Here is a 26,523-nt window from a genome sequence, read left to right on the forward strand (position 1 = left end):
GGCGGGAGGATGGCCAAAGATTTGGAATACATATATACTATATAATAGGCTATGTCTGACTTCATACCTGAGACTATACTGTACCTTGTGCAGAATAGATGGAGTTGATTGACTTTGTGAAAACTACCCCCTCTTTCCATTTTTAAACTGTGTTCTATTTTGTCTTAGTCTATAAAGTTTTAGTTCTACATGTGTTAGGCTAAGGGTCATATTTATGTTTTATAGTGAGATTTCATTTAAACAAAATATCTATGCTGAAAAGAATTTGAAAATGCTATAATAAATTTTAGTTTAGTATCAATATATTCTTATTCACCAAAGACACAGAGATTGGTATATAGCAAGTAGATCTATATACAAGATGGCAAAGAATTCCAATCATAAAAAAAGTTTCATTGCCAAGTTTACTAAAAGAACAAGTTCTCCTAAATTCATGATTAAAATGTAAAATTATTAACATGGCCTGTTAGGCCCTAGATGAACTAGTCCTTATACACCTCATCAGTCTCAGTGTGTGCCTTTCTATTCTTGTTTTTCTTTTTCATTATGCAAAAGCTGCCTTGGGGTTTGCAAGTTACCAAATAAATCCTGAATCATATTCTAATTTAAGGCAATTCTTCAAGTGATTTAAAATGTCTTGGGTAATTGGATACTGTCCACTATACGCTGAACAGCCTTGTGACTTGAGCTCTAGTCTTCCAAATACATGCCAAATCAAATATAATTGATTCAGTCTGAACTTATCCATCTTGAAGAGTCATGAGTGACAGGAGATGACCAAGCAAGAATGAAGGGTATGTGTTCCCACAAGAGAAACCTCACTCAAATAGTGAAGCAAATCAAATGCAATTACCCAGTGTCTACATTCATGTGGAAGCTGAATCCTACTTAGATCATTTACCTTTCTTTTATTTATGGACAACTTTAGAGTGCTTCTTTTACCCCTTAGTACGCAGATGAGCAAACTTACCAGTGAATAGGGAGATGATAGTTCATATCTGCTGTGGTATGGCAGATCCCCTCCACTCTAAAAGGGAGGAGACATTTGGAGAATGATTATATACATAAGAGTCAAAGGGAAAAAAAACAAAACTTGCTCATATTTATGGTTCAACATGTAGCTCCATCCCTTGGGGCATTTGCATTTCAATGGAGTATGAAATGAAATGATCCGTTTATGGCATTTAGTTTGTACGGTTCATGACTTTGTAAAAGTGCCTTGAGGTTTGCAAGTCACTGCATAAATCTTGATAACAAACATACATTGTGACATACATTTCTCTTATATATGAAACATAATCTTAGTAAATTGACAATATATCTATTGTATCTTGTATTACTGCAGTAACTTGTTATTTATTGTTTCTCTGTCATGGTGGCACACAGATCTATTTGTTATATATTAGCCTGTTTCTCTTTGAGGGATAAGAATATATTGACCCCTACTGTTTGTCATGAGGGATGGAAATTCTCAAATAAACAAAACGTCTGAAACTTGAGTCCATTTACTCCTAGAAATTTTATAGTTCAGCTTTGCAAATGCTTTTTAAAAAATTATAAACAAGTTCACACAGGACTCTTTGAACACCAAATAGCTCTTTAAGGCTAGAGATTTATTGTGAGCATGTAAATGGAAACATATAGCCGGTGAACCCTTTAATATAGATAGAGCTTACAGGTCAATAAATTGTTTCTATTTGGAGGTTAACTATCCCAGAACTCAGGAAAGGAAGTGTTGGAATGTTCTGTAGAACATTCAAGTCCATTTCCCCCCCTGAGGTCTTTAAATAATCTGATGGGTTCCTCCTTGTCTGCAGATAACGATGGCTGTGGTCCTGTAAGATGCGGTACATGGGCTCAGTGTGTTTCAGAGGGAGAAAATGCCACATGTCAGTGTTTGAAAGGATTTACTGGGGATGGAAAACTATGTTCTGGTAAGAGCAAAGGCCAGTACACATAATATCTGGAAAACAGTGAGTCAGATAATGCTGATTCAAAATCTCCAGAGGATTTATGTAATCGGCAAGATTGAGCAAGTTATTTGATATTAGCTAAAAGGATAATGGAAGGTATATAGAGAATATATGAAATACATGTGGTTATATTTCAGTGAGCTTACATTAAAATTACATAATATATGCAATTGACATTAAGGAAAAAACTATGATTAGCTTCAGAAACTGAATTGGAGTTCAAGTCAAATTTATGAATTCACCAATTCCAATGCAAATACAACTTTCCCCCGTTAAAGCTGAGATTGTGCTGGATAGGTTTCTATTTTATATTGATAGTCTTGAAATGTTAAGTTAATGATTACTGTAAAAATGTCAGTTCTCATGGTCTGAAACTCTGGCACAATGTGATTTATTTACCCATATTTAGCTAATCAGATACCTAATAAATCTGTAAAAATTGATTCGGAAGGCAGTCTGCAAGCGGCCGAATGATTGTATTTGAGCTAACGCTTACTTTTTCCTATGATTCTCATTTATACCAGGATTGTCTACAGATTTCACTAGTTGATCATTTTGCCCACAGATATAAATGAGTGTGAGATGAGCACTGCCGCTTGCCCTCCCACCTCCTCGAAGTGCATCAATACTGAAGGTGGCTATGTTTGCCAGTGCTCAGAAGGCTACCGAGGAGATGGGATTCACTGTCTTGGTAAGAAAGCATGTGTGCCGAGGGAGGAGGGTGGCGGCTGGCTTCAGATAATCATGAAACATGGTGGGTGTGGTGGGTCAGGAGAAGACAGGCTATAATTTAAGAGCCACCCATGTAAGGACTGAAAGAGAAGTTGTGTGATGTTCAAACTGACATCTCTCAGTTCTTGATGAATAGTCAGGTTTGTGCCTTTGTGCTATGACTGTAGTCGTCAGCTTCAAGACCCTGAAGAGGTGGTTTGCCGTTCTGCCTTTCTTTCTCTGGGGTTTGAATGAACCCAGTGTCTCACCAGCACTCCATACCTCGAGCCATCATGGGGGGAATTGTACAGCATTTTCGCTGTCACTGAATTTGGCAGTAACTGTGGGGAACTGCAGAGCTGATGTCGGTTTGTTGGAAGTCACTGCCATGTGCATTGAAGGAAAAGAAAGGAAGAGTGGTTCTATGAAGGGGTTCATCAGGTGGCTCTTGATAAGTTTCAAAAGATGAGAGATTCAAGAGGCACCTGGATGGGGCTCAGTCATTTCAGTGTCTGACTTTGGCTCGGGTCGTGATCTTGAGGTTTGTGGGTTTGAGCCCTGCATCGGGCTCTGTGCTGATGGCTCTGTGCTGACAGCTCAGAGCCAGGAGCCTGCTTCGGATTCTGTATCTCCCTCTCTCTCTGCCCCTCCCCTGCTCACACTCTGTCTGTCTCTTTCTCAAAAACTAAACAAACATTAAAAAAAAGATGGGAGATTCAAGCCACTGACATTTAGATACAAGTAAAGAGTGATTAGGATTTCTTTCATAATCGCCATCCTCTGCCAAGATCTGGGTGTGACTTCTGGGTTGGGAGTTCACTTAGTGGATGTCTGGTACCATTCCAAGTGTCAGTAGCATAGTAGTGCTGCACAAGTAGGGACCTGCCTGAAGCCCTCGTGGCCCGGCAAAGTGGTTATCTGAAGTTTAACAGGGCTTTAACATGTCTCTGTCAGTATTTTCTTTTCCTTCTGAAAACATACAAATCTTTTCATGGTGAGGGGCAGATGGCCCGATAAGAAACTAAAATGCTACTGCTTTCTCCCACATGTTGAGGTTAAAGATGAAATCAGTCATAACTACCAGTTTTCTGGATCTGGTTGGTTTAAATCAGACCTTTATCAGATTAACTTTGTGGAGTCCACAGTCATTTGTAAATGCTCCTTTAAGCACATATTTGGCTGTCAGTCAGGAAAATGTCACTGCTCTAATTAAGCGGGCTCATAGATAATTTAGACAAACAGGCTTTATATTTAATTTACTTTGAAGAAAAAAGAAGGTATACTTTCTTGGATGTTTAAATTCATTGCACTCTGGATTCTCACTGTGTCATTCACATACCTCCTTCCAGTAGTGAGCATGCAACAGGGCATCACGGCCCAGGCTGCCTAGTTGGCATGGAGTCCTCGGCCACATGGAAGAACGGGCCTGTTCCTGTTCTCTCTCTCTGTGTTGTTCTCCCTCTCTGCTTCTCTCCTCCTCTCTCTCTCCTCCTCTCTCTGAGTTTCTCCTCCTCCCTCCTTCTTTCCTCCTGCTTCTCCATATATATGTAGATACAGTGCTTTAAACCATGCCCGCACATAATAAGCACCATATAAAAGTATTGTTGTTATTCTTATTTTTAAGAGTGGTTGCATTTTTGGCCAAGGCTATATCTTTGTTTCTGCTTCTTAGAAAAGCTTTCTCTGACTCTCAAGGTAATAGTTCATAGAAATCATAACAGGAAGTGAGTAAAAAAAGACTCAGGTTGAGCCATTCAGGATAGCAGTTCAATGCGACCAGTATTTGTTTGGCTCCTATTAGTTGAAAGCCACGGCACTAGGAACCGTTTGGCAGAATGGTGGAGGTAGAGCTTGCTTGCGAGAAGAGTCAGATCTAGAAGAAATGGAGCTAATGATAAGTAGGGAAGAAGGACGTGCATCATGGGAGAAGTAAAAACTATCGTGAAAGTTCACAACTGGAAGAATATCTGTGTGAGTTATTAGGAAAGACTTCATGAAGGAAGCATCACTGTGGATGGACCTTGTGGCGTGCAGAATTTTTATTTATTTATTTATTTGCGGGGGGGGGGGAGAGAGACAGAGAGGGAGAGAATCCCAAGCAGGCTTAGCCTGATGTGGGGCTTGAACCCATAAACTGTGAGATCATGACCTGAGCTGAAACCAAGAGTCAGACGCTTAGCCAACTGAGCCACCCAGGCGCCCCAAAAGTAAATTTTTATGAGGCAGAAATGTGGAGGAAGAGGGCACATTCCAAGCATAAACATATTATAGGTCTCTTTGGGGGGGTAGAGAATGGCCCAGCTGAGCGCTAAGTGGAGTGGGTGTGAGAGAAACAGAAACAGGCTGGCAACAGGATGTCTCAGGCTGCTCAGGCGTCCAGAGCAAAATACGGCACGGACTGGATGGCTTAAACAACAGAAATGTGTTTTCTCACAGTTTCAGAGGCCAGAAAGTCCGGATCAAAGTGCTGGCTGATTCAATTCCTGGTGGCAGCTCTTCCGGGCTTGCCGACCACAGCCTTCTCACTGCGTACTTACATGGCCTCTCTGCTGTCATTCTGGAATGGGGGATCTGGTGTCTCTTCCTTTGCATTGTTTTAAAAATCTTTTTTATGTTTATCTATTTTTGAGAGAGACAGACAGACAGACAGAGAGGGAGAGACAGAGCACAAGCGGGTGAGGGATAGAGAGAGACGGAGACACAGAATTTGAAACTCCAGGCTCTGGGCTGTCAGCACAGAGCCTGATATGTGTCTTGAACTGAAGAGCTGTGAGATCATTCTCTTCCTTTTCTGATAAGAATTTCAATTCTATTGGATTAGGGCCTCACTCTTATGACCTCATTTAACTTTAATTACTGCCATAAAGTCCCCATCTCTAAATTTAGTCACATTGAGGGGCAGCTGGGTGGCTCAGTCAGCTAGGCAGCCAACTTCAGCTCAGGTCATGATCTCCCAGTTTGTGGGTTCAAGTCCCACATCAGGCTCTGTGCTGACAGCTCAGAGCCTGGAGCCTGCTTTGGATTCTGTGTCTCCCTCTCTATCTGACCCTCCCCTGCTCACCTCTGTGTGTGACTCTCTCTCTCTCAAAAATAAATAAACATTAAAAAAAATGAAATATAGTCACATTGAGAGTTAAAACTCCAACATAGATTTTGAGGGAGATTCAATTCAGTTCATAACAAGTGGGTTGGGTTACAGATATAGGAGACTAAAAGCTGAAGGTCAGTCATTAGGGTTTTACTTCTTTAGACCAGCACTGTCCAATAAAACTGTAGTGTAAGTTACATATATGATTTTAATATTTCTTTTTTTTTAAAGTTTACTGTCAAGTTGGTTTCCATCTAATACCCAGTGCTCATCCCAACAAGTGCCCTCCTCCATGCCCATCACCCCCTTTCCCCTCTCCCCCACCCCCCCTCAGCCCTCAGTTTGTTCTCAGCATTCAAGAGTCTCTCATGGTTTGCCTGATTTTAATATTTTTAATAGCTACATTACAAAAAGTGCAAAGAAACAGGTGAAATTAATTTTTATATTGTATTAAATCCAAAGTATCAAAGGTATTAATATTTTGATATGTAATCAATATAAAAATTATTGACATATTTTACATTATTTCTTATTTTGGTACTAAGTCCTCAAAATCTGGGAAGTGTTTTATACCTACAGCATAGGTCAGTGTAGACTGGCTGTAGTTTAGGTGTTCATACACACACATGACGATGGCTGCCATCTTGCGCAGCTCAGCTCTAGGCAACAGAGAGCCACTGGCAGCATTTGAGTCACGTGGTGTACTGATGAGCAATGTGCTTTAGGAAGAGTAATCTGGCACTGGTGTTTAGGAGCAGAGTGGGGAAGAGATGGGATACAGGGACTGGAGGGAGTCCATTCTATTAGTAATGTAAAATTGAAGATGGGAAGGATCTCAATGTTAGGGTGATGGTAATTTAGAAAGAAAATGATGGTAGTTGGGAAAGAAAGGGATGACTTGCTTATATTTATGCAGGAAAAAAAGCAGAAATGCTTTGTTTGATATAACATATATGTGAATGACTGGAGATCTGTTTGCAAAAGTTAAGAATGAATTTTTAGGATTTGATTTTCTAAATGTTTGCCTAGAGATAGTTTGCCAATCTCTGACCTTCCCACTGAACGGCTGTTGGAATACATCCAGCAATAGGAATACATCCCAGTCTTATTTCAGGAGTTTAGAACACCTGAATGGGCAGGCAGCTGAGTGACCCCATTCATCTTTGTGTCCCACATTCATGATTTAATTGAAAATTTTTTTTTAATGTTTATTTATTTTTGAGAGAGAGAGAGACAGAGAGAGACAGAGTGTGAGTGGAAAAGGGGAGCAGAAAAGAGAGAGAGACAATCCGAAGCAGGCTCCAGACAGCTGTCAGCACAGAGCCCGATGCAGGGGCTCGAACTTACGAACCGCAATATGAAACCTGAGCCAAAGTTGGACGCTTAACCAGTTGAGCCACCCAGGTGCCCCTCATGATATAATTTGTTAATCAAAATATGCAAAGGCTCTGAAAGCATGCAGCATGACAGAAGTTGAATATGCTCCCCTTCCAGAATGTTGGGTCTTCCAATAGTATGTCTTTTTCCTCCTCTGCACCTCACTTTTCTCTCTCCTACTTCCTTTTTTCTTTCTGGCAGATATTGATGAGTGCCAACTGGGCTTGCACAGCTGTGGGGAAAATGCCACCTGTGTAAATACAGAGGGAAACTACACCTGCATGTGTGCCGGCAGCCTGTCTGAACCTGGACAGACATGTCCTGGTAGGTTGGTGGGTAGCTAGATCCAAGGAAGGGGCTTAAGTTTGGAAAGTTCTGTACCCCAATATATTTGCTCTAGAGAGTCTGGAAATCATTCGATTGAATCGGCTGGTGAGTTTACTTTCCTGAATCGGTTGATACTAAGCTTGAGAATGTGAAATAGTCCAAATTTTCTTAATTTAATAGCATCTGGAATAAATTCTTCTTTTATTATTCACAATTCAATAAAGGTGGGAATACAGATGGTTCTGTTTAACTACGCGACTAATGTCTTAATTTGAAACGTTGATTTCTGAGACTGCTGGAAAACTTTGCAGGTCAAAGCAGGTCAGGAAGGACATCTAGACCCTTAGCATTTTGAATCACTCTTAACGATTTTAAATATTACCTTAAAAAATTAGTATTTCTTGATCTGAATTAGAACTTCATCTCTTTTTTTTCTTTTTAAATGTTCATGGTTGACTTCTGCTTCCTTAAGACTCTCCCCAACCCCAAAAAGCAGTAGCTTCTCACCATCCCCACAAGGTGGCTGGCTTCACCCCAACCTTGGAAACCAGGATGGGGAACTCTTTCCTCACCACTGCCAGCAATTTACCTGTCTCAGTCCTGCAAGCAGAAAACATCCCAAGAGGGGAAATTTCTGCACTTCCTCAGATCTTTTTTTTTTTAACACATTATTTTTCTCAAGTAATTTGCTCTTCTTAGAAGTATTGAAGGACTGCTAATATTTATATAGTCAGCTACACATCCTAATGTTTTCCTTTTAATGAGCAGAGAACCATTCAATAAAAGGAACTTTACTAGTTTGACATTCCCTCTGTTATGGTAACATTTCTTTTCTGTCAAAGTTGCTAGTCTTGGCTTTGAGGGCTCCCCTGAAATTTGAACTATTTTTAGAAGAAAGCATCATACGGGAGAAATTTTTGAGGCCGTCAGGATATTGGGGTCAATGGATTGTATATTGGTGGGTGATTTATGAGCCCTAAAAAGATACTGTTGTTCAGTAAGACCCCCTTAAAGCTATCTGTCATTTCACACAGTTCATTTGAGTTTGCGGATGACAGATGTGCTTTGATAATGAGACCAGTGACTTGGGATTCATGGAGTTATTTAGAATTGACCAACCTCTTACTTGCCTCCAGTATGCTTTCTGTCAGATAATACTGAACCTAAGGAAAGAATGGCTGGCTTCATGGTGAATGACATGAAGTCTGGTTGGGAAAGTGACACTAGAGTCACTTGTGACAGTTCTTGTCACTAAAAGACACTATATCACAAACTGTTGACAGAGACTAATTCCTGATATTGAGACCTGAACGATTTAATCACTTCAGAAAGTAAAAGTAATGTCTCTGATTCTTGTAGATTCTACTCTTCCTTCTGTTCCCATGGAGGATGGCCGCTATTCTGTGCGAAATGGTTACCAGGAATGCCCCCCATCCTATGATGGGTACTGCCTCTATAATGGTGTGTGTATGTATATTGAAGCAGTGGACAGATACGCATGCAAGTAAGTCAAGCTATCTTTGTGGTGGCACAAAGATATGATATTGCAGCCCATAACTTTTAGCTAACTGATAGAATTGTACCAAGGAGATTTTTCTATGAGTAGGTTTTTGCTAGGGAGAAGTATATAAATACACATCGATAAATTGTGTGTGTGTCCATACTGCACCCTCCCTGCATATCACCCCCACCCCCAAGTGCCCACAGTAAATACACATTTAAAGAATTGGTGATTTTCCCTTTTACTTAACTTGATGTCACGACTGGTACAGTCTGGGACGTAAACCTCTCATTCTGGCTGAAAACTTGGGTTTGTGAAAGAATTCCTTAAAACTTTTGATTTATATTCTGCCGCATATGTGGAGAACACCCACAATATGTTTCTGCATTTACAAAACTATTATATATTCACATTGGACTTCTTACCTTCAGTTTTCAAAACTAGCAAAAAAGATTGTTTGTCTTCATTTTCTAATACTGGGTGTTTACATTTTTGTTGTTTAGTAACAAGTGTTGGAAGCGGCACCTGCTGCCCTTTGCTCCTTTTTTGTCCCCGTGACGGGTTCACCGTGGATATGGTCAACTGAAAAGCTGTTTGAGGATGACCTGAAGCGATAGGTCCCTCTACCGTACTTCTCAGAAAACATTTCCATTGGGGCTTTTGAGAAAACCACACTCACAACATCTAGTTCCGCATCACGTTTTACTTTTAATGGATTTCACACTTTGAAGTCAATCAGGGGGAACTGATAGGTACTGAAAAATAAACAGGTCTCCTATGGCTAGAGTCCTGATTCATTGATAATTTTCCCTGTGTCTGAGGAAGAAGTGATAAAATATTCGGATCTTCATGAATACATGCTATAAGCTTAAAGGCTTTTATTATTTTATGAATAGTAATCAGCAGAAACATAGTCTAAATTGTTAGAAGAACAAGTTATATCCTCTAAGAGAATGGTCTTGCATTATAAATTGTGTCAGCTAGACAAAAATAATGAAAAATGCTCATGAATATTAGTGAAAATGACTCAATTCTCATAGAATTCATATTCATATGTTTATTTATTTATTTTGAGAGAGAGAGAAAGAGAGAGAGAGAATGCTAGTAAGCAGGGGAGGGTCAGTAAGAAAGGGAGAGACATGATTCTCTATGACACGAAATCTCTGTGAGAATCTATGATTCTCTGTGATACAAACTCCAAGCAGGCTCCACACTTAAGTGTCAACCCTGACATGGGGCTCGAACCCATGAACTGTGAGATCATGACCTGAGCTGAAATCAAGTCAGAAGCTTAACCAACCGAGCCACCCAGGTGCCCTTTCATCTTCATATTTGCATGTTGTAATTTCCTAAGATAAATCCAATATTCACAATAGTTATCCTTGATTTTGATTAATAAGTGTCTTTTTTTTTACTTGTTCGTAATTTCTTACTATCCAAAATAATGAAATTATGAAGACAAATTTATTAGGTCATGGTTTGTTTTTCTCTATGATACTTTACCTTTAGATTATAAAAGACATTACAATAATGTGAAAGGTATTTCGCAATTACGTATTGTATTTAGTACATTATTTCATTTGACCCAATAGGACCAATTCATTAAATGATTTATGAACCCTTTAGTACACTGCTTTTCTTTCTGTCATTAAATCCTGATGAAAATATCTTATTCCCTGATAGTGTTTTAAACATGAGTTGCTACAAAATGACAATTAAACTAGAGATTATACTCACATTTGAGGACCTTTAATCAAAAACAATATTTAAAATATCACCAGAGTTCCCATTAATCTAGATCACAACTTTGTTTTTGAATTCTACCTTTAATAAAAATGTGGTTTAATCACACATTCAACCCTTTCCTCTTTTGCCCTGCTGACCTCACCTTAGATTTCTTAAAAATTCTACAATAACACATCTCTAGAAGTGCTCACCAGTCTAACTTTTATTAAAAACACTTCATGGGCATCCTTCTGCAGAATGTTCTTAGCACTGTGAGCAGATTTAGAAAGGGCTACTTTCCTTACTGGAAGGCAATGGAAACTCCCCTCAGATACAGAGATCCCCTAGTTTCCTGGGGGTGCAGAGGATGTGAGAACTGAAGTCCCCACGCCCATGTCTTCCTCAAAGATTCCCTGGTCTGGAGAGTCTCAGAAGACCAAGCCTCCTGAGCTAAGAGGAGGTCCTCATTTATTCTGCATTGGCTTTGAACCACCCCACATCCTCTGGGCAGGTCTTCTTGAGACCAAGATCCCCCAGCACCAGCGCTGCGAAATGTTTCACGAAAAAAAAAAGAGTTCTGTGGTCAAATCAGTTTGAGAAATGCTGCACACCTATGCCCTCAGTTCTTGATCATAGTTCACCACAGTGGGTAACAGTCTTGTTGACCTTTTTTCAGTCCAGGATTTTTTTTTTTTTTTGCCTTAAATAGTTTATTGTCAAGTTGGTTTACATATAACACCCAGTGCTCATCCCAACAAATGCCCTCCTCCATGCCCATCACCCCCCTTCCCCTCTTTCCCACCCTCCCAGTCCAGGATTTCTTAAAATGATTTAAACAAACTCAGGTTTGAATAGTTGATTTAAATAAATAAACACAGGAATCTTTTGCTTGGTTTAACAGAGTTAGTTAATAACCCAAAGAACTAGTAGTGGGCGGCCCATCCACGTGAAGTGCTTACTGACTGCCCTGGGCCTTATACAGCCCAGAAAGACCAATGCAACATTGGCTCCCCCAGCACTCTTGCCCGGGTAATTGGCATATTCCTTGAGACCCTAAAATCTCTGAGATTAGTATCCAACAGTTTAAAAGAGGCTATTAGGCATTGGTAGTAAACGACTATAACCAAAGATAGCTAGAGTTAAAACAGTATCCAGTAACGCCTGGAATAATGTGATGGTCCTTTATACATCCTACACTCGGATCCTGTCCTCTCTTTCACATACCATTCTAAAAGAATAGCTTTCCTTTTCTTTCTTTTTAAAAAAAATTTTAAGGTTTATTCATTTTAGAGACAGAGCATGAGGGGGGAGGGGCAGACAGAGAGAGGGAGACACAGAATCTGAAGCAGGCTCCAGGCTCTGAGCTGTCAGCACAGAGCCCGATGTGTGGCTTGAACTCATGAAGTGTGAGATCATGACCTAAGCCGAAGTTGGATACCTAACTTAATGAGCCACCCGGGCACCCCAAGAAGAATGGCTTTTCAGAGGTACAGAGAGCTCAAAAACCCTTTTTGGAAGTAGCTCAATGGAGCAGAAAGAACACAGGCTTTGACATCAGAAAAACATTCAGATCAAACCTTCCATTCACTGGCTAAAATCAAAAAGACAAAAAGTAACAAGTATTGGCAAGGATGTGGAGAAAAAGGAGGCCTCGTACACTGTTGGTGAAAATATAAATTGGTACAGCCACTGTAGAAAACTGTATGGAATTTCCTCAAAAAATTAAAAACAGAAATACCATATGATCCAACAATTCCACTATTGGGTATTTACCCAAAAAAAATGAAAACAGTAATTCATAAAAGTGTATGCACTTCTATGTTTATTGCAAGAATTATTTACAATAGCCTAGTTATTGATGCAACCTAAGTGTCCAGTGATAGATGAATGAATGGATAAGGAAGATGTGTGTGTGTGTGCGCTCACGTGATGCAGCCACAAAAAGGATGAGATGTGACATTTGAGAAAACATGAATGGACCTAGAGTATATTATACTAAGTGAGGTAAGTCAGACTCAGAAAGACAAATTCCCAGGGTGCCTGGGTGGCTCAGTTGGTTAAGTGTCCGACTTCGGCTCAGGTCATGATCTCACGGTTCATGGGCTCAAGCCCTGCATCGGGCTCTGTGCTGACAGTTAGCTAAGAGCCTGTTTCTGATTCTGGGTCTCCCTCTCTCTCTGACCCTCACCTGCTCATGCTGTCTCTCTCTCAGAAATAAAAAAAAAAAAGAAAGACAAATTCCCAAATAATTTCATTCCTACGTGAAATCTTTTAAAAAATGAGTAAACAAACAAAAAGCAGAATCGGACCTATAAATACAGAGAACAAACTGATGGCTGCAAGAAGGGAGAGAGATGGAGGGGTTGGGCAAAATGGGTAAAAGGAAGTGGGGAGACACAGGCTTCTAGTTAGTTAGTTGTTAGACTTCTAGTTAGTTGTTAGACTTCTAAACAAGTCACAGGAATAAAAGACACAACATAAGGGATATAGTCAACGATGTAATAGTGATATATGGTGACAGATGTTAGCTACACTTGCAGTGAGCACAGCAAACATATAAACTTGTCAAATCACTATGTTGTACACCTGAAACTAATGTAACATTGTGTGTCAGCTATAGTAAACAAACAAACAAAAACAAACAAAATCCCTGCCATTCACTAGCTGTATGACCTGGTACAAATTACTTCAGCCTTTGAGCCTCACTTTTCTCATCTATAAAATGGGAATTTGCTATTGAATGTAAAATGACTACAAGTGCCTAGCACAATGTCAGACACATGGGTGCTTAGCAAATGCTAGTTCCTTTCCCTCTCTCCCTGAAAGAGACTTTCCAGTGCTCTTATGACCAACTCAAGGTAGAACTTGGCCTGGGATCTAGATCTTCCGGAACTCCATCCAATATTTCTTCCATGCTGTCTCTTCCCATCATGAGGACCAGTACCAATTCCCTGTGTATTCATTCCCTCAAGTCCTTTTGGAATGAGGGGTGATATGGACATAGTGGATAGCTGATTCAGGGCCAAGGCGGGGAAGAAGTTCCTAACAAGTGAGTATCTCAAAATATTTAGTAGGTTATTTTTTTGAAGTTTATGCCCTTGTGAAGAGTAATAGAATATAGTTGTACCCAGGATCCCATAATTTCTGCAAGTATACATTCCCAGTAGATGGCAGCATTGTTTCACTTACTTTTATTTAAAAGGTTGACCTCGTGTTGGTGGCTGGTAATGCTAGTTACAGTTTCACTAATGAGGTACTGCGCCTGCATGCCCCTTTTCCTCCATTTGGGTTTGTCTCCCTTGAAGAAAGTAAACAAAAGTTCACGTGTTGCCACTAAGACCTTTTCTCTTGGGTCAGTGGTGATTTTTTAAAAATGAAAGATGGGCGCCTGGGTGGCTCCGTTAAGCACCCGACTTCTGCTCAGGTCATGATGTCACAGTCTGTGAGTTTGAGCCCCACGTCGGGCTCTGTGCTGACAGTTCAGAGCCTGGACCCTGCTTTGGATTCTGTCTCTCTCTCTCTCTCTCTCTCTGCCCCTCCCCTGCTCACGCTCTGTCTCTCTCTCATTCAAAAATAACCATTAAAAAAATTGAAAAAAGAAAATAAATGTTTCCCTAGCTGACTAGGCTGTACCTCCTGTTCAGAGACTACACATTCTTTTTATAAGCCCAGTCCCAAGTGAGCGGCTCTGCCTTCAAATTCTTCCTTCCTTTGACCTATACTCACTGCAGTCTAGCCAAACATTTGTTTAAAAACTCTCCTGGCTCTTAGGGCAGAGTTGCTTTGTGCTGGTCTTAAAGGTAGCTCCTCAGGATTTTAGCCTAACAGAAGCTGATCTTTAATCAATGTTCCGCAATGCCTTATAGAGGCGGTATGCAAATATCCCCCATCCGTCCCAGAGCAAACAGACCTAAGGGGGAAGTCCATGCCGCATTAACGTGTACATCAGAGCGCTTTCCACTGACCCCTGATGGATTTCCCATATGCTTCTAAAGAGCGGAGCCTGGAAACGCAGAGGTGGAAAGACAGCTGCGTCTCGAATCTGAAAACTCTGGTTTTGGCCAGGGCTTACCGCTGACCTCTGCTTCTGTGTTGTTACAGCTGTGTTTTTGGCTACGTCGGGGAACGATGTCAGCACCGAGACTTGAAATGGGAACTGCGCCACGCCGGCCTCGGGAGACAGCGGCAAGTCACTGGGGCCGCCGTCGGCGTGGTGGCGCTCGTCCTGCTGCTGCTGCTGGGCCTGTGGGGGGCGCGCCACTACAGGTGACCTTTTCTTTCCAGAGGCACTTTCTGTTTTTAAATATCTGTGTATTAGAGAGAGCGTGAGCGTGCGTGTGCGTGCGGGGGAGGGGCAGAGAGGATCCCAAGCGGGCTCTGCCTGTCCGCGCAGAGCCCCGTGCGGGACTTGATTCCACGAACCTGTGACGTCATGACCTGAGCCCGAATCAGGAGTTGGACGCTCAACGGTCTGAGCCACACAGGCGCCCCTCCACTGGCACTTTCTACCTTTCTCTCTGGCTCCCCCAGGGGAATGCCTGCCTCCGTGAGATGAACTTTTGTTACAACCTTGCTACGTTTATTAAAAAGGTGGAGTACAGTCAAAGAAAACAAGAAATGTGTCAGGATTGCACTGCTCTGAAACACCATGGCTTTACTTTTTCTTGTTCTGTTCCAGTCTCTTGTCAGTATGTCTATGTTGTTTCTAGGGTTGTCACTGAGCATAATGCACTTTTATATTCCACTTCTTTCTCTTAGCATCACATGCTTCCCCCATAGGCTACTCAATTTCTCATGGCTGTCTTTCCCACTGAGTCAATTTTCCGTATACTATTACTTCTGTTCAATGGAGTCAGTATTTTCCCTCACTCAGAAGTTCCTTTTGGGTTTGTTCTTTTTTAGTAATTTCAAACTCTGTGGAACAAAAATATTTATACATTTAATTAAAAAAATAGGGGTGCCTGGGTGGCTCGGTCAGGTAAGCCTCCAATTTTAGCTTGGTCATGATCTCACAGTTTGTGAATTCGAGCCCCAAGTCGGGCTCTGTGCTGCCAACTCAGAGCCTGGAGCCTGCTTCGGATTCTGTGTCTCCTTCTCTCTCTCTGCCCTTCTCCTCATGCTATGTCTCTATCTTTCAAAAATAAAATAAACTTCAAAATTAAAAACATAATACATTAAGGTGATGGGATAGTTATCACATTGTTTGCTTATTTTCCATTATTTTTTATTAAAATTTAAAAAAAGTTTATTTAGTTTTTGAGAGAGAAGAGAGAGACAGTGTGAGCAGGGGAGGGGCAGAGAGAGAGGGAGACACAATCCAAAGTAGGCTCCAGGCTCTGAGCTGTCAGCAGAGAGCCCGATGCGGGGCTGGAACCCACAAACAGCGAAATCATGACCTGAGCCGAAGTCAGACAGTCCACTGATGAGCCACCCAGGTGCACCCGTTATTTTCCATTTTCTTAAAAAAGGACATCATCCTCCACTATCATCAATGTGGAAAAGCATTTTCTGTGCTGTTATGGTTTGTGTGGTACAAAACTATTGAGTCAAAACACATTCGGGGTGAAGGGGACTTTTTATCTACTTCAATTTCATCATTATATGGCTAAACAGCCTAAGACTCACTTAATAGTCCCTGTTCTCTGGGAATGTAGGGAATACGTATCCCACCATCTGCAGATAAAAACCCAGTCACGTTTACCAGTGCTACACAACCATTCAGGAGGCCAGTGTTGTGCCTTATGGGGAATTTCAGCATGTCATCCAAGATGTGCTAGTCTGAGATCGTGCTGTTTCTTAGTGTTGTGGCTAATAGCATGGGCTCTAAGAATCAGACGACACAGGTGCAAGTCCCTGTCATGCTTAAGTAACATCAGGCATCTTATCTAAAACTTTTGTATTCATTAATTTCCTTTGCTATAAAATAAACAGTACTTATCTCAAGAGTTATTGCAAAATTAATTGAATTAATTTAAGTAAAGAGTTTAGTGTAGAACTGGCATATAGGATTTAATATGCCAGTTTAATAATGGCATTTAATCTAATGATGATTTTTTTTTTTAGGAACTATAATCGTCCCCTAAAGAGTAACATACTCTACACCCTTTTACATCTTGAGAGACAAGATTCTCAAGCACAAACTTGAAATTTGTAATTCAGAGTTCCAACAATAACCATTTCACTTTTAACCTGGTATTGGATTTGTGGAAAGAATATTGAATAATCAAGATTTATCCCATTGGACTGAGTGCCAAAAGACAAGTAGATGCTTGGCAAATAGTGTAGAAAAAATGGAAACAAGAAACTCAAGTTCATGTGTGCTATAATTATTAAATAGTTTTTCTTATTCTATGGGCTATGACATAGTAAATAAGTTATATGTTTTGTTAATGTTCTTCAGAGCTCTGGGTTGAAAGCTAATGTCAGGTTGCTGGCCTTTTGGACTTAGAACTCAAAGACCAGCTCAGCTGGTCAGTGTTGGCTTGATGTACAAATAAGAACGTTTTTGGCTTCTGACCCCCGTATACCTAAATAAAAAGTGGTAAGAACTATTTCTTTATGAAGGAAAGTCATCAGAACCTTTTCTTTTACTTTTTAGCAAAATGCATCCAGAGTTGCAAAGTTCTTTCTGAGCAAATCTATGGTTATTCACTTAATAGTTCTGATCAGTGGAACTGCTTACTCAGATTTTCAGTTATGTGTTTGACTGCAATTTGTACTCTTGCTATATTGACTCTGAGAAGATCAAATTAAAACTGCTTGTCTAAATATTGCCATGTCAGTAAAGTATACCAATAAGTACAGACCTTAGGCATGTTGATTTTCTTTAAAATTTTTTATTGTTTATTCGTTTTTTGAGAGAGAAACCACAGAGTGTGAGCAGGGGAAGGGCAGAGAGAGCGAGGGAGACCCAGAATCTGAAGCAGGCTCCAGGCTCTGAGCTGTCTGCACAGAGCCCAAGGTGGGGCTCAAACTCGCAGACAGTGAGATCATGACCTGAGCCTAAGTTGGATGCTTAACTGACTGAGCCACCCTGGTGCCCCTGAATGATTTCCTTTACAAGAGTTAGAATAAGTTATTTCCTCCTTTTGTATTACCCCCTTGCCTGCCTTGTCTAGATTGAGCGTTTAACACTCTTTGTCTGGTATATCTTTCAAAAGTATGCTTGTGGAATTAATGTTGTAATATTATTACTTCATAAAGCTTGATTTCTTGGAAGGATTCCCTTGTAAGAAAATCAACAGGAAGAATTCTGTGACAAACTATAACTTTGTTACTTTGCAACTTGGAACCGTTTCTGTTATCCACTTGCTTCAGTATTTTCCTTGATGCCTTTGATTAAAAACAGTAACAGCCCATGCCACCACCCGGTACCATCTGTCACACTGAACTCAGTTTCTAGAATGGTTTTCATAGGAGCATCTACCTTCCTTACTACCCTTGGTCAGATGTCCAGGCAGGCCTATTTGATAGAGGGTCACACTCCGAGAGGGACTTAGCTGCCACCTGCCCAAGAGAGCAGCACTGTTTTGGAATCTTGAGCTGCTTAGTGGTCTTCGCCATCACATTTCCTCCGTTACCTTGCCTTAAATGGCTGCTCAATACATTATGCACCCATCTCTCTGCCTCTAGAGGCTACTGCTTTGGGGACAGGGGTCCCAGCTTAATCTTAGATCTCCCTCCCTTTACTCTATCCTTCCCCTCAGTGCCTGACACCATGCCTTCTATAGACTTTGTGCTTCATGTTTGTCAAACAAGTGAATATTTATAAAGCTAGATTTGGAGGCAAGAGACCTATTCTGTTTCCTAGCTTGGCAAGTATGGGGCAGTAATCTCTTGTGTTCTCCGCTCCGTGTGTCCTTGCATCTGATGCCTTTGAGCAGGAGAGGCCGCCAGGACAATGGTAGAAGCCTAGGCTTTGTGTCGTTATGACCCAGCTCCTGAGTTGCCTTCAGTAGCCATGTGCTTTGGGCAAGTCACTGCTAATCCTCCAGTCCCACAGGCTTCACTGATAAAATGGAGCTCACATAGTCTGTGTCATAGTTGCTGTGATGTTATTTCTGTAGACAATCCCTGCCCTCCAAACTGTAGGTCCGTTAAGGTAGAGACTTTGTTCTTTCTCCACTGCTATATCCCCAGTACTAGGGTAGTGCCTGGAGTATAGTTAGTACTCAGTAGATGTGAGTGAATGTGAATGTTTTAAGTACCTACATTTCAGTAGTAAAAGCGGTTGTCTCTGACCCTCACTAAGAGGGCTTCTGGTTGGTTGGGTTTTGTTTTGACATTGCCTCACATTTTGGCTTTATTGCAGGACAAAGAAGCTGCCATCCAAAAATTTAAAGAATCCTCATGAAGAATCGAGCAGAGAAGTTAGCAGTAGCATGTCTACAGATGGCGAGGCCGGGATGGCCTCCTGTCCCCAACCTTGGGTAATGTGACCAAAGTACACGAAGCAAAATATTGGCTTCATATGGATCCCAGTTAATGTTTTTCTCATTATGTGTTCTCTCATGTACCTTCTTTCTATAACTTACATTTTTATGGGTTATATGAAAAGTCTTTCCCAATTTTTAGGTAATCTCTTTCAAATCATGTCTTAAAAACACCCAAGATTATGCTCTAATTTCTTTCTTTTCTTTTTTTCTTTTCTCCTTCCTTCCTTCCTTCCTTTGCTTCTTCTGGTTTCTAACTGTAGTTTTTTATTTATTTATTTATTCATTGAAATACAGTTGATGCTCTCGTTTTCTTAATATTTTTTTCTTCCCATACATTTTTAAATCTATAGAATTCAGCACCAGAATTGCTGCCAGACTTAGCAAATAAAAATATAGGATACATGGTTAAAGTCATACTTACACTGAATGTTAAGTTTAAATTCAAATTTCACTTGGTGTCCTGTATTTTATCTGGCAGATCTACACATTTTCCAAAAAGCATAATGATTGGGAAGTTCAAAATGCTTCATAAATCACCCACTTCAGCGACTGATCTTGGAACAGTACACAGCAAGTTTGGGATAGGCTAAGCTCTCTTAAAACTGTTCGAATTTCCATTTCCAGACACCTGTCAGAGATACTTGACCAGTTCAGTACGTACTGCTGGTAATTTGTTGTATATACTGCAGATGAGGCTGGACTATATGGCAGATGCTTGGGGGTGGGATTGAAACCTGCAGGCAAATAGGGAAAAGATTATTAGGAAGATATGATGGAAGGGCAGAGGCCTCCTTCCCACACTATTTCTCCCCGCCCCCCACCCCACCTTCATCTCACTGTGCCTTCCCAGAGGATAGCTGTCTCGTGGCCACAGTTTTACCTACCAGGTGATCACTGTCCCTGCTAAGAAGCTGTAAGATAGGCATTCAGTGTATACTTATTTTCTGGTTGAAATTTGAGTACAAATCAAAGTGAGCTTGTGAAATCTAGCTTTACCCTCCTACTAATTGGCTGTCTAATCTTCAGCAAGTCATTTAACCCCTGTTTCCTCTTCAGGACACTGAGAGGTTTGGATTAGATGTCCTCTAAGACCACTTCTATATCTCCAGATTTCATAAGTGTGTGCTTCTGGGTGGACTTACCTATAGAATGTCCTCAGTTCTTTGAGACCTCTTGACTATGTAGACTTCTAAATGACCACTGTTGCATCTGTTGGTCTATATGGTATTTCATTCAGGTTTGGGGTAGCAAGTTTATTTCATGTTACTGAAATCAGGGGAGAGTGAGAGAAACAATCTCTGTCTAGTCTTTTAAAAAATCAAAAACACTTGGCACTGTTATTAGCAACATGTTGTCGAAGAGCTATACTAGGAGGTCTCAGGCTGCTGAGCTCTGTCCCCCTAGCTGTCCTAACTGTCCACCATAATTGTCATTGACACCAACTGCTGCTGCAGATATCAGTGGGAGTGAGAGAGACCTGAGCATCTGAACTAGCAGGAGAAGCAGCAGACCCGAATCTGGTTCCATCAGCTGCCTTCTCCAGCTCAGCCCAGAATTCTAGGGCTTTTGTTCTCTTGGCAGAAACACATGTGGCTGGAAAATTTGCAGTACAGAGGGCTGGATTTTGACTTCAGTCAGAAATAACGTGTATGTGCCCTTCCACAGTGGGTCATGTAGTGATTTTGCAATATGTTGCTGCAGAGAAACCATTAATGAAGAGAAAGCAGTGAAGGATAATTAGCATTGTGGAAAATAAGAAAATGAAAACACATGTTCATGGGATTCACCAACATTTCTCTCCCTAATCAACTCCAGTCAGTATTCTTCCTATACTTTTCTCAAAGGGAAATGTTAGCAGGGAGGTTTTTTCTGTTCCCTTTTCCTCATTGTATTTCTGAGTCTGGGCTTTGTTCCTGTAGAGAACCCATTTCTGATGGGCTCATGATCAGCTAAAATCTTGGGACAGTCCCTCTGCTGGGTTACTCACCAGTGAGGAAGAACTTTGCAAATTACATCCTTTGTCCTCGGCATGAGATAACTTATTTCCTTTAATCTTATCATTGATGTGTGTGTGTGTGTGAAACCGATTCTTTTTTTTTTAATGCTTATTTATTTTTAAGAGAGAGATGGAGCTTGAGCAGGAGAGGAACAGAGAGAGAGAGGGAGAGACACAGAATCTGAGGGAGAGACACAGAATCTGAAGCAGGCCCCTGATGTGGGGCTCAAACTCACAAGCTGTGAGATCATAACCTGAGCCCAAGTCGGACGCTCAACTGACTGAGCCACCCAGTGCCCCTTGATCTATTTTTTTTATTGATCTGTTTTAATAGCTAATCTATCTAGTGTGAATGTGAGCCAGTGAACTCTGGTTAGCCTCCATTGCAAGTGCTCAGTCGATTATGGGTAACACAATAAGAACAAAATAATCAACTTTTTGACCAAAGAGAAATGGCTGGATTTTTCTTGGCCTGCCTTTTAGAATTCCTGTTCCCAAAGTATTCAACTATGAGAAAGTATTTGGTGGATCCCTTCAAAATAGTAGTTCCACTATTTGTTATTATTATCCATTAATGACCTCAAATTACTTAGAACTTGATAGCATGTTTAAGTGAATTTTTTAAACTAAGCACATATTTGAACAGCTGGGTCACATACATATATGAGATCTTATCTGGCTTTTGGGCAATGGTTAGAACCTGTGTGGACTCTTGGATTGCTTAAAGTAAAACAGTGGGATCCTTGGGATCCATGACCCAAAAGTTGGGATTCCAGAATTAGAATAAGATTCTTCAGGAAAGCCATTGGTAGTGCCTAGTTGCTTTAATGAGGAAAACACACAGCTCTTGAATTTTTCATTAGCAAGAGCAATAAATTTGACAGGGCCTTTCAGCTTTCACCTTCCATAGCATGAACATAATGAAGCCGTAGACTTTGGCTTAATGTACATTGAGATAATTTATGAACTATAGCAATGTCTTCTCTCTCCTTCCCTCTCTTGTATTCTCTGCAGTTTGTGGTTATAAAGGAACACCAAAATTTCAGAAATGGAAGTCAATCTGTGGCCCTCAAGGATGGTGAGGCAGCAGATGTTAACCAGTTTTCCTCTCTGGAGACAGGTGAATGGCTCTCTTTACTTGGATCCTGAATGTTTTCCTGATCGTGAAAGTTTGTTGAATCATAGAAACAATGGTTGAATTGTATAAGCTATGTGAGCAGCTGGGCTATATTGGAATGCCATAGAACTTTAGAGAAATATACTTGGATTGGATTCCTATCTTATGTGAGGTCACCATGTTTGCTCAAAACTCTGGTCACATACCAGTCTGCTAGATCACTTGGAGAATGTACACAATGAGTGATTCCATATTTTGAATTAGGCTGGGTTTTGAGGTCATTCTTGGGGTTTGGGATCTGTATTGGTAGCTGTAGGTATACTTTGGTGAAATTACAAATGGCTCCAAGAAAATGTGTTCCATGTTCTACTAGGAAGGTTCCTCTGAGTTTGAGTCGATCTGGGGGTCCTCCTGGGGACTTGGAAGTGTTCAAGTCTTCTCAGGAGCTAGCCCCCAGCCAGATGCCTGACCATCTGTGAAGTCCGTTCAGGCTACTGGGAGAGGGGCCATAAAATTAACCACGTTCTCAGGCTTCTCTGGAACTCAGTTCTGCTTCAAGTGGAAATGGAGTTAGACACCCTTTAAAATAATACTTTTGCCAAGAGTTGCATTATGATAAACATCTCAGTCATGGGGTTCAAATGTCAGTTTTATTTCATAATTCACAGGACAACGTTGAATATGTTTTGAATCATATGCTGTTAGAAAGTTTCAGAGAAGCTTTGAGCCAACATAAATAGTTTCTCTGCTGAGAGGGGCTTCAACTCTACTTATATTTTCTGACATTTGCTTTTTGTTAATATACTTGTTACTATACTCTCCTCTCCAGATTTCCTTATAGAGAAAACATGGGATTCTTGTTTTGAAAAACTCATTCTACATTTCTGTCTCATTCACGTATTGCCGTATAATCCAAATTCAGTAGAACTTTTTTTCCTTGAGGAAGGCCCTGGATATTATGGTACACTTAAGAATTGAATGTTAAAATTACAGTAAATATAGTTTTTTATATACACTGTTACCAGTGTTGTTACTTGCGTAACGAATACATTCAGCATTTTCAAAAGTTATTTGGGTTTTGCTATTACTCACATTATCAGAAAGTAATGGAATACCTTGTAGTTACATATTACTTTTCCTTGAGGAGCTAAAAGCACAGAGTTCTTTGTTATATAAGTAATTCAATGTAAAGGTACATATAACTTTGCCAGTTAATCAGTAGCACAATGATTTGACCAAGGTATGGTTAAACTGCAAAAAAGAACTAAGGACTTGGTTAGCTGAGTACACAGGAAGAGATGAGAATATCTCCCTCTTTGCTCACTCTCCTGCAGCTTGACCCATTCTCTGTGGGCCATTCATAAAACTGTCTTCCAGTATGAGTGATCACACCCCCACAATCACGTCCAGCTGTCTCATAAATATATGTGGTGAAAGTGCACAAAAAGATCCGAGGTAAGGAAATAGAGTGGAGAATGAGATAAAAGATCGAGACTGGCTCTGAGCCAATTTCTTCTCTGTTTCTGGAAAGCTCATTAAGATACAGACTGTGCTTGGGCTGGATCCATGGAACTATATTCGTTGACCTCAGCCAACATCAGTTGGTGCAGATTAAGTGTGCACAGTGCTAGGGACAGAGTCCCCATGCTAGGGGGTAGGCATGCAAGTGCATTTAAAACCTGACCTCTGTTCTCAAGTCTCCCAGATGGGGAGAGAAGAAATGCACAGAGAGAGTTAAAGAGGAATGTCAGATAGCATAGCCTTTGAGTCATCCCATCCAACCAAGACTCACTGTTTGCTTTAAAAATTGGGTCCAGGTAGTCTGAGAATGGATTCATCTTGTGTCTCATCTTTTAGGCCTACTCTCCAACCACTATTATGAGGGCCTCTCTTGCTGGATTTGTGAATGATGTGAATCCTAAAATTTCTTTTTCCTTTTGTATAGGGTCAGTGCAGCTGCCATCACAGAGAAATGAGCCCCAGGTGTACATGGGCACAGGGCAAGGCTGCTGCATTCCACCATCCGATGATAAAGGCTCTGGTCCCCTTGGAATGCAGTGGGGTTTTCATCTCCCCTCCGCTGGGGCACAGCCCATTGCTCTGGGGGTTGAGAAGTAGCAATCTCTCTTGTCAGCAAACCCCTTATTGCAACAAAGGGCCCCAGATCTACAACACCAAAAGAAGCTGACTCAGTGAACACTGGAATTAAAAGGAAGGTCAAGATGTATAAACTGTATTGATAGACAGTAAAACTTCATTTCAAAAAGTATAGGGAAAATACAGATTTTGGTGTCACAATCTCTACAGCTAATCACCTAGTCAGCATCCTGGAGACAAATATGTCGTGCTTTGTTTCTTCCTCCAACCAGAACTGCTACAAATTTTCAAGGAAGAGTCACGGGAAGAATCACTAGGAAACTCATTAGAAACCAAAGTACATATTGCTTTGTACATTGTGTTGTCTTCACTAGTTAATGCAGACAGATATTTTTTTCATTGCAGCCCCAGAAGAAATCTGGGGTGAAAGAAGGCAAACACACTGGCTTGGTCAGTTGTAAGAAATTCCTTTTACGTGGAGAGAACATTTAGCTCAATCTCATAAGATGATTAGAATATTAAAATCACTGGTATGATACATTGTGGGCATTTAACTTATCACAGGTGTGGTCCATGCTGGTAATCTCACAGAATGAAATTTGATAAATTAATGTACTGAGAACCTGATTTCTTCAGAATTGGCTTATGTTTCTTTTTTAAAATCTTTGAATGAAAATATTTTATTTTAAAACATTACCCAAGAGACCAGTGTTTCTCAAGCATTACTATCCTTTCCCCATGGAATTTTTAAAAATAAAAATGGTAAATTTTCCCTTCATGTATTTGCACAGAACTTTTACTTATTTTCAAAGATGAAATTGTAAACACATTTCTAGATTTATTTTTGTTTTGAACGATCAATGTCTTCTAATTATTCAAATAAAATCACCATAAATATAAACATTTTATTGTATTCCTGGTTAAGCAATAAATTGTAGTCTAAGGGATATTAGAGTTGAACCAAAGCGATTTGCCAGGCTTCTTATTTTTACACTTTTGAAAATAATTTTGAAATCTATTGCTGTAACTTTATAAAATAAAACTTCATAAGGTGTTCAATTAAATTTCATTCTTGTAGCTAAGACATTGTTACTATGAATTATACAACCTAATACAGTAAGTGTAGACTGTTTGGGCCTTTGGATTATTCTGTTTATGCATTAGCTAATCCCTTTGCTTATCTTTTCTTGTGTTTCTCTTCAACTCCTTAGACTTTGGTTATACCAGAGTCAGCATAAAAAGGAGCTGAAGCACAAGTCTTTGGGTAGATACTTAGAAATTTTGGTAAAGATTTGGTGGTGAGGAGGATAATTTATATTAGATAATTATTCAGTATGATCCCTCTCCCCAGTTATTTTAAAAATTTCTGTACTCTGTATTAAGTTTTGCTGTAATTGACAGTCGATACCCTGAAGGATCAGAAGATCTAATTTTTTTTTTCCTAATGAGTGAAATGACCTCAGAAAACAATACTCAGAATGTTCCCAATTATGGGAAAATTATATTCCTAATGTGGATCCTTTTTTCTCTTCCAAAAGTGAGCATTTCTGAAGCTTTAAGGGGTATATATTGCCCTTAATATGTATGTATATATTATACATTTTAAAAAAATTTTACTACCTCTTTCTTTTAGGATTTCGATGACAACTAAAGAGATGACATGAGACCACAGTAGCTCATAACATTATCTTTGAACCAGAAAACCCCTGTTTCCTTCAAGCTTTTCAATGAATCTGATACCACATAAATTGGGAGCATGTTAAGTCCTGAACCAGGCTGTAGTATTGGTTCCCTGGTCAGATTAAAGAAAAAACTGTACTTCGTGTTCTTTAATCAACAAGTCACCATGAAGAGACAGCTTCCTTTCTTGTAGTTCCGCTTTTCTACCAGAAAGATCCTCCATCAAAAACTTAGTTTTGGAAAAGAGCGTTTTCATCTAAGATATTTGATGTGCATTTTCCCCCCCAGACTGAGTACTTTTATTTCCTAACTCTTATGGTCTCATTGGGCACAATACCTGATGGTGATTCTATTTGACTAAATGTCGCCTACTACATATAAAATGAGCATTCTGCTCACTTTTTCTAGCATCTAATGAAGGCTTAGTTCCCTACATTCTTTTAAAATCATGTTGTTCCAGTTTCACCTATTAGCCTTGATTTCCAACTCATACCAT

General features: G+C 40.3%; 1 protein-coding gene and 1 long non-coding RNA gene across 5 annotated transcripts in view; one reads left to right on the plus strand and one right to left on the minus strand.

Moving 5' to 3' along the window:
• LOC144243414 (uncharacterized) overlaps positions 1 to 15,078 on the minus strand; it is a 28,458-nt gene extending 13,380 nt beyond the window's left edge. Inside the window, exons 1-3 of the long non-coding RNA XR_013338647.1 lie at positions 14,782 to 15,078; positions 13,892 to 14,000; positions 971 to 1,027 (exon numbers count right to left, since the gene is read on the minus strand). This is a non-coding gene — a long non-coding RNA (uncharacterized LOC144243414). The remainder of the gene's footprint in view (positions 1 to 970; positions 1,028 to 13,891; positions 14,001 to 14,781) is intronic.
• EGF (epidermal growth factor) overlaps positions 1 to 25,019 on the plus strand; it is a 101,063-nt gene extending 76,044 nt beyond the window's left edge. For 2 of the 4 annotated variants that reach the window (XM_077778463.1, XM_077778465.1), the window contains 9 exons: positions 1,818 to 1,934; positions 2,539 to 2,664; positions 7,351 to 7,473; positions 8,836 to 8,980; positions 14,804 to 14,968; positions 19,014 to 19,131; positions 22,148 to 22,225; positions 23,882 to 23,888; positions 24,202 to 24,419. In XM_077778463.1, coding sequence (XP_077634589.1) covers positions 1,818 to 1,934; positions 2,539 to 2,664; positions 7,351 to 7,473; positions 8,836 to 8,980; positions 14,804 to 14,968; positions 19,014 to 19,131; positions 22,148 to 22,225; positions 23,882 to 23,888; positions 24,202 to 24,368 — 1,046 coding nt within the window. In that variant the 3' untranslated portion in view covers positions 24,369 to 24,419. Of the gene's footprint in view, positions 1 to 1,817; positions 1,935 to 2,538; positions 2,665 to 7,350; positions 7,474 to 8,835; positions 8,981 to 14,803; positions 14,969 to 19,013; positions 19,132 to 22,147; positions 22,226 to 23,881; positions 23,889 to 24,195 lie in introns of all 4 variants that reach the window. The other 2 variants (XM_077778464.1, XM_077778466.1) reach the window with 2 other exon arrangements.
• The last annotated feature ends 1,504 nt before the right edge of the window (positions 25,020 to 26,523 follow it).

The sequence above is a fragment of the Crocuta crocuta genome, unplaced genomic scaffold (assembly GCF_008692635.1).
Source record: "Crocuta crocuta isolate KB4526 unplaced genomic scaffold, BGI_CrCroc_1.0 scaffold587, whole genome shotgun sequence".
Lineage (NCBI taxonomy): Eukaryota > Metazoa > Chordata > Mammalia > Carnivora > Hyaenidae > Crocuta > Crocuta crocuta.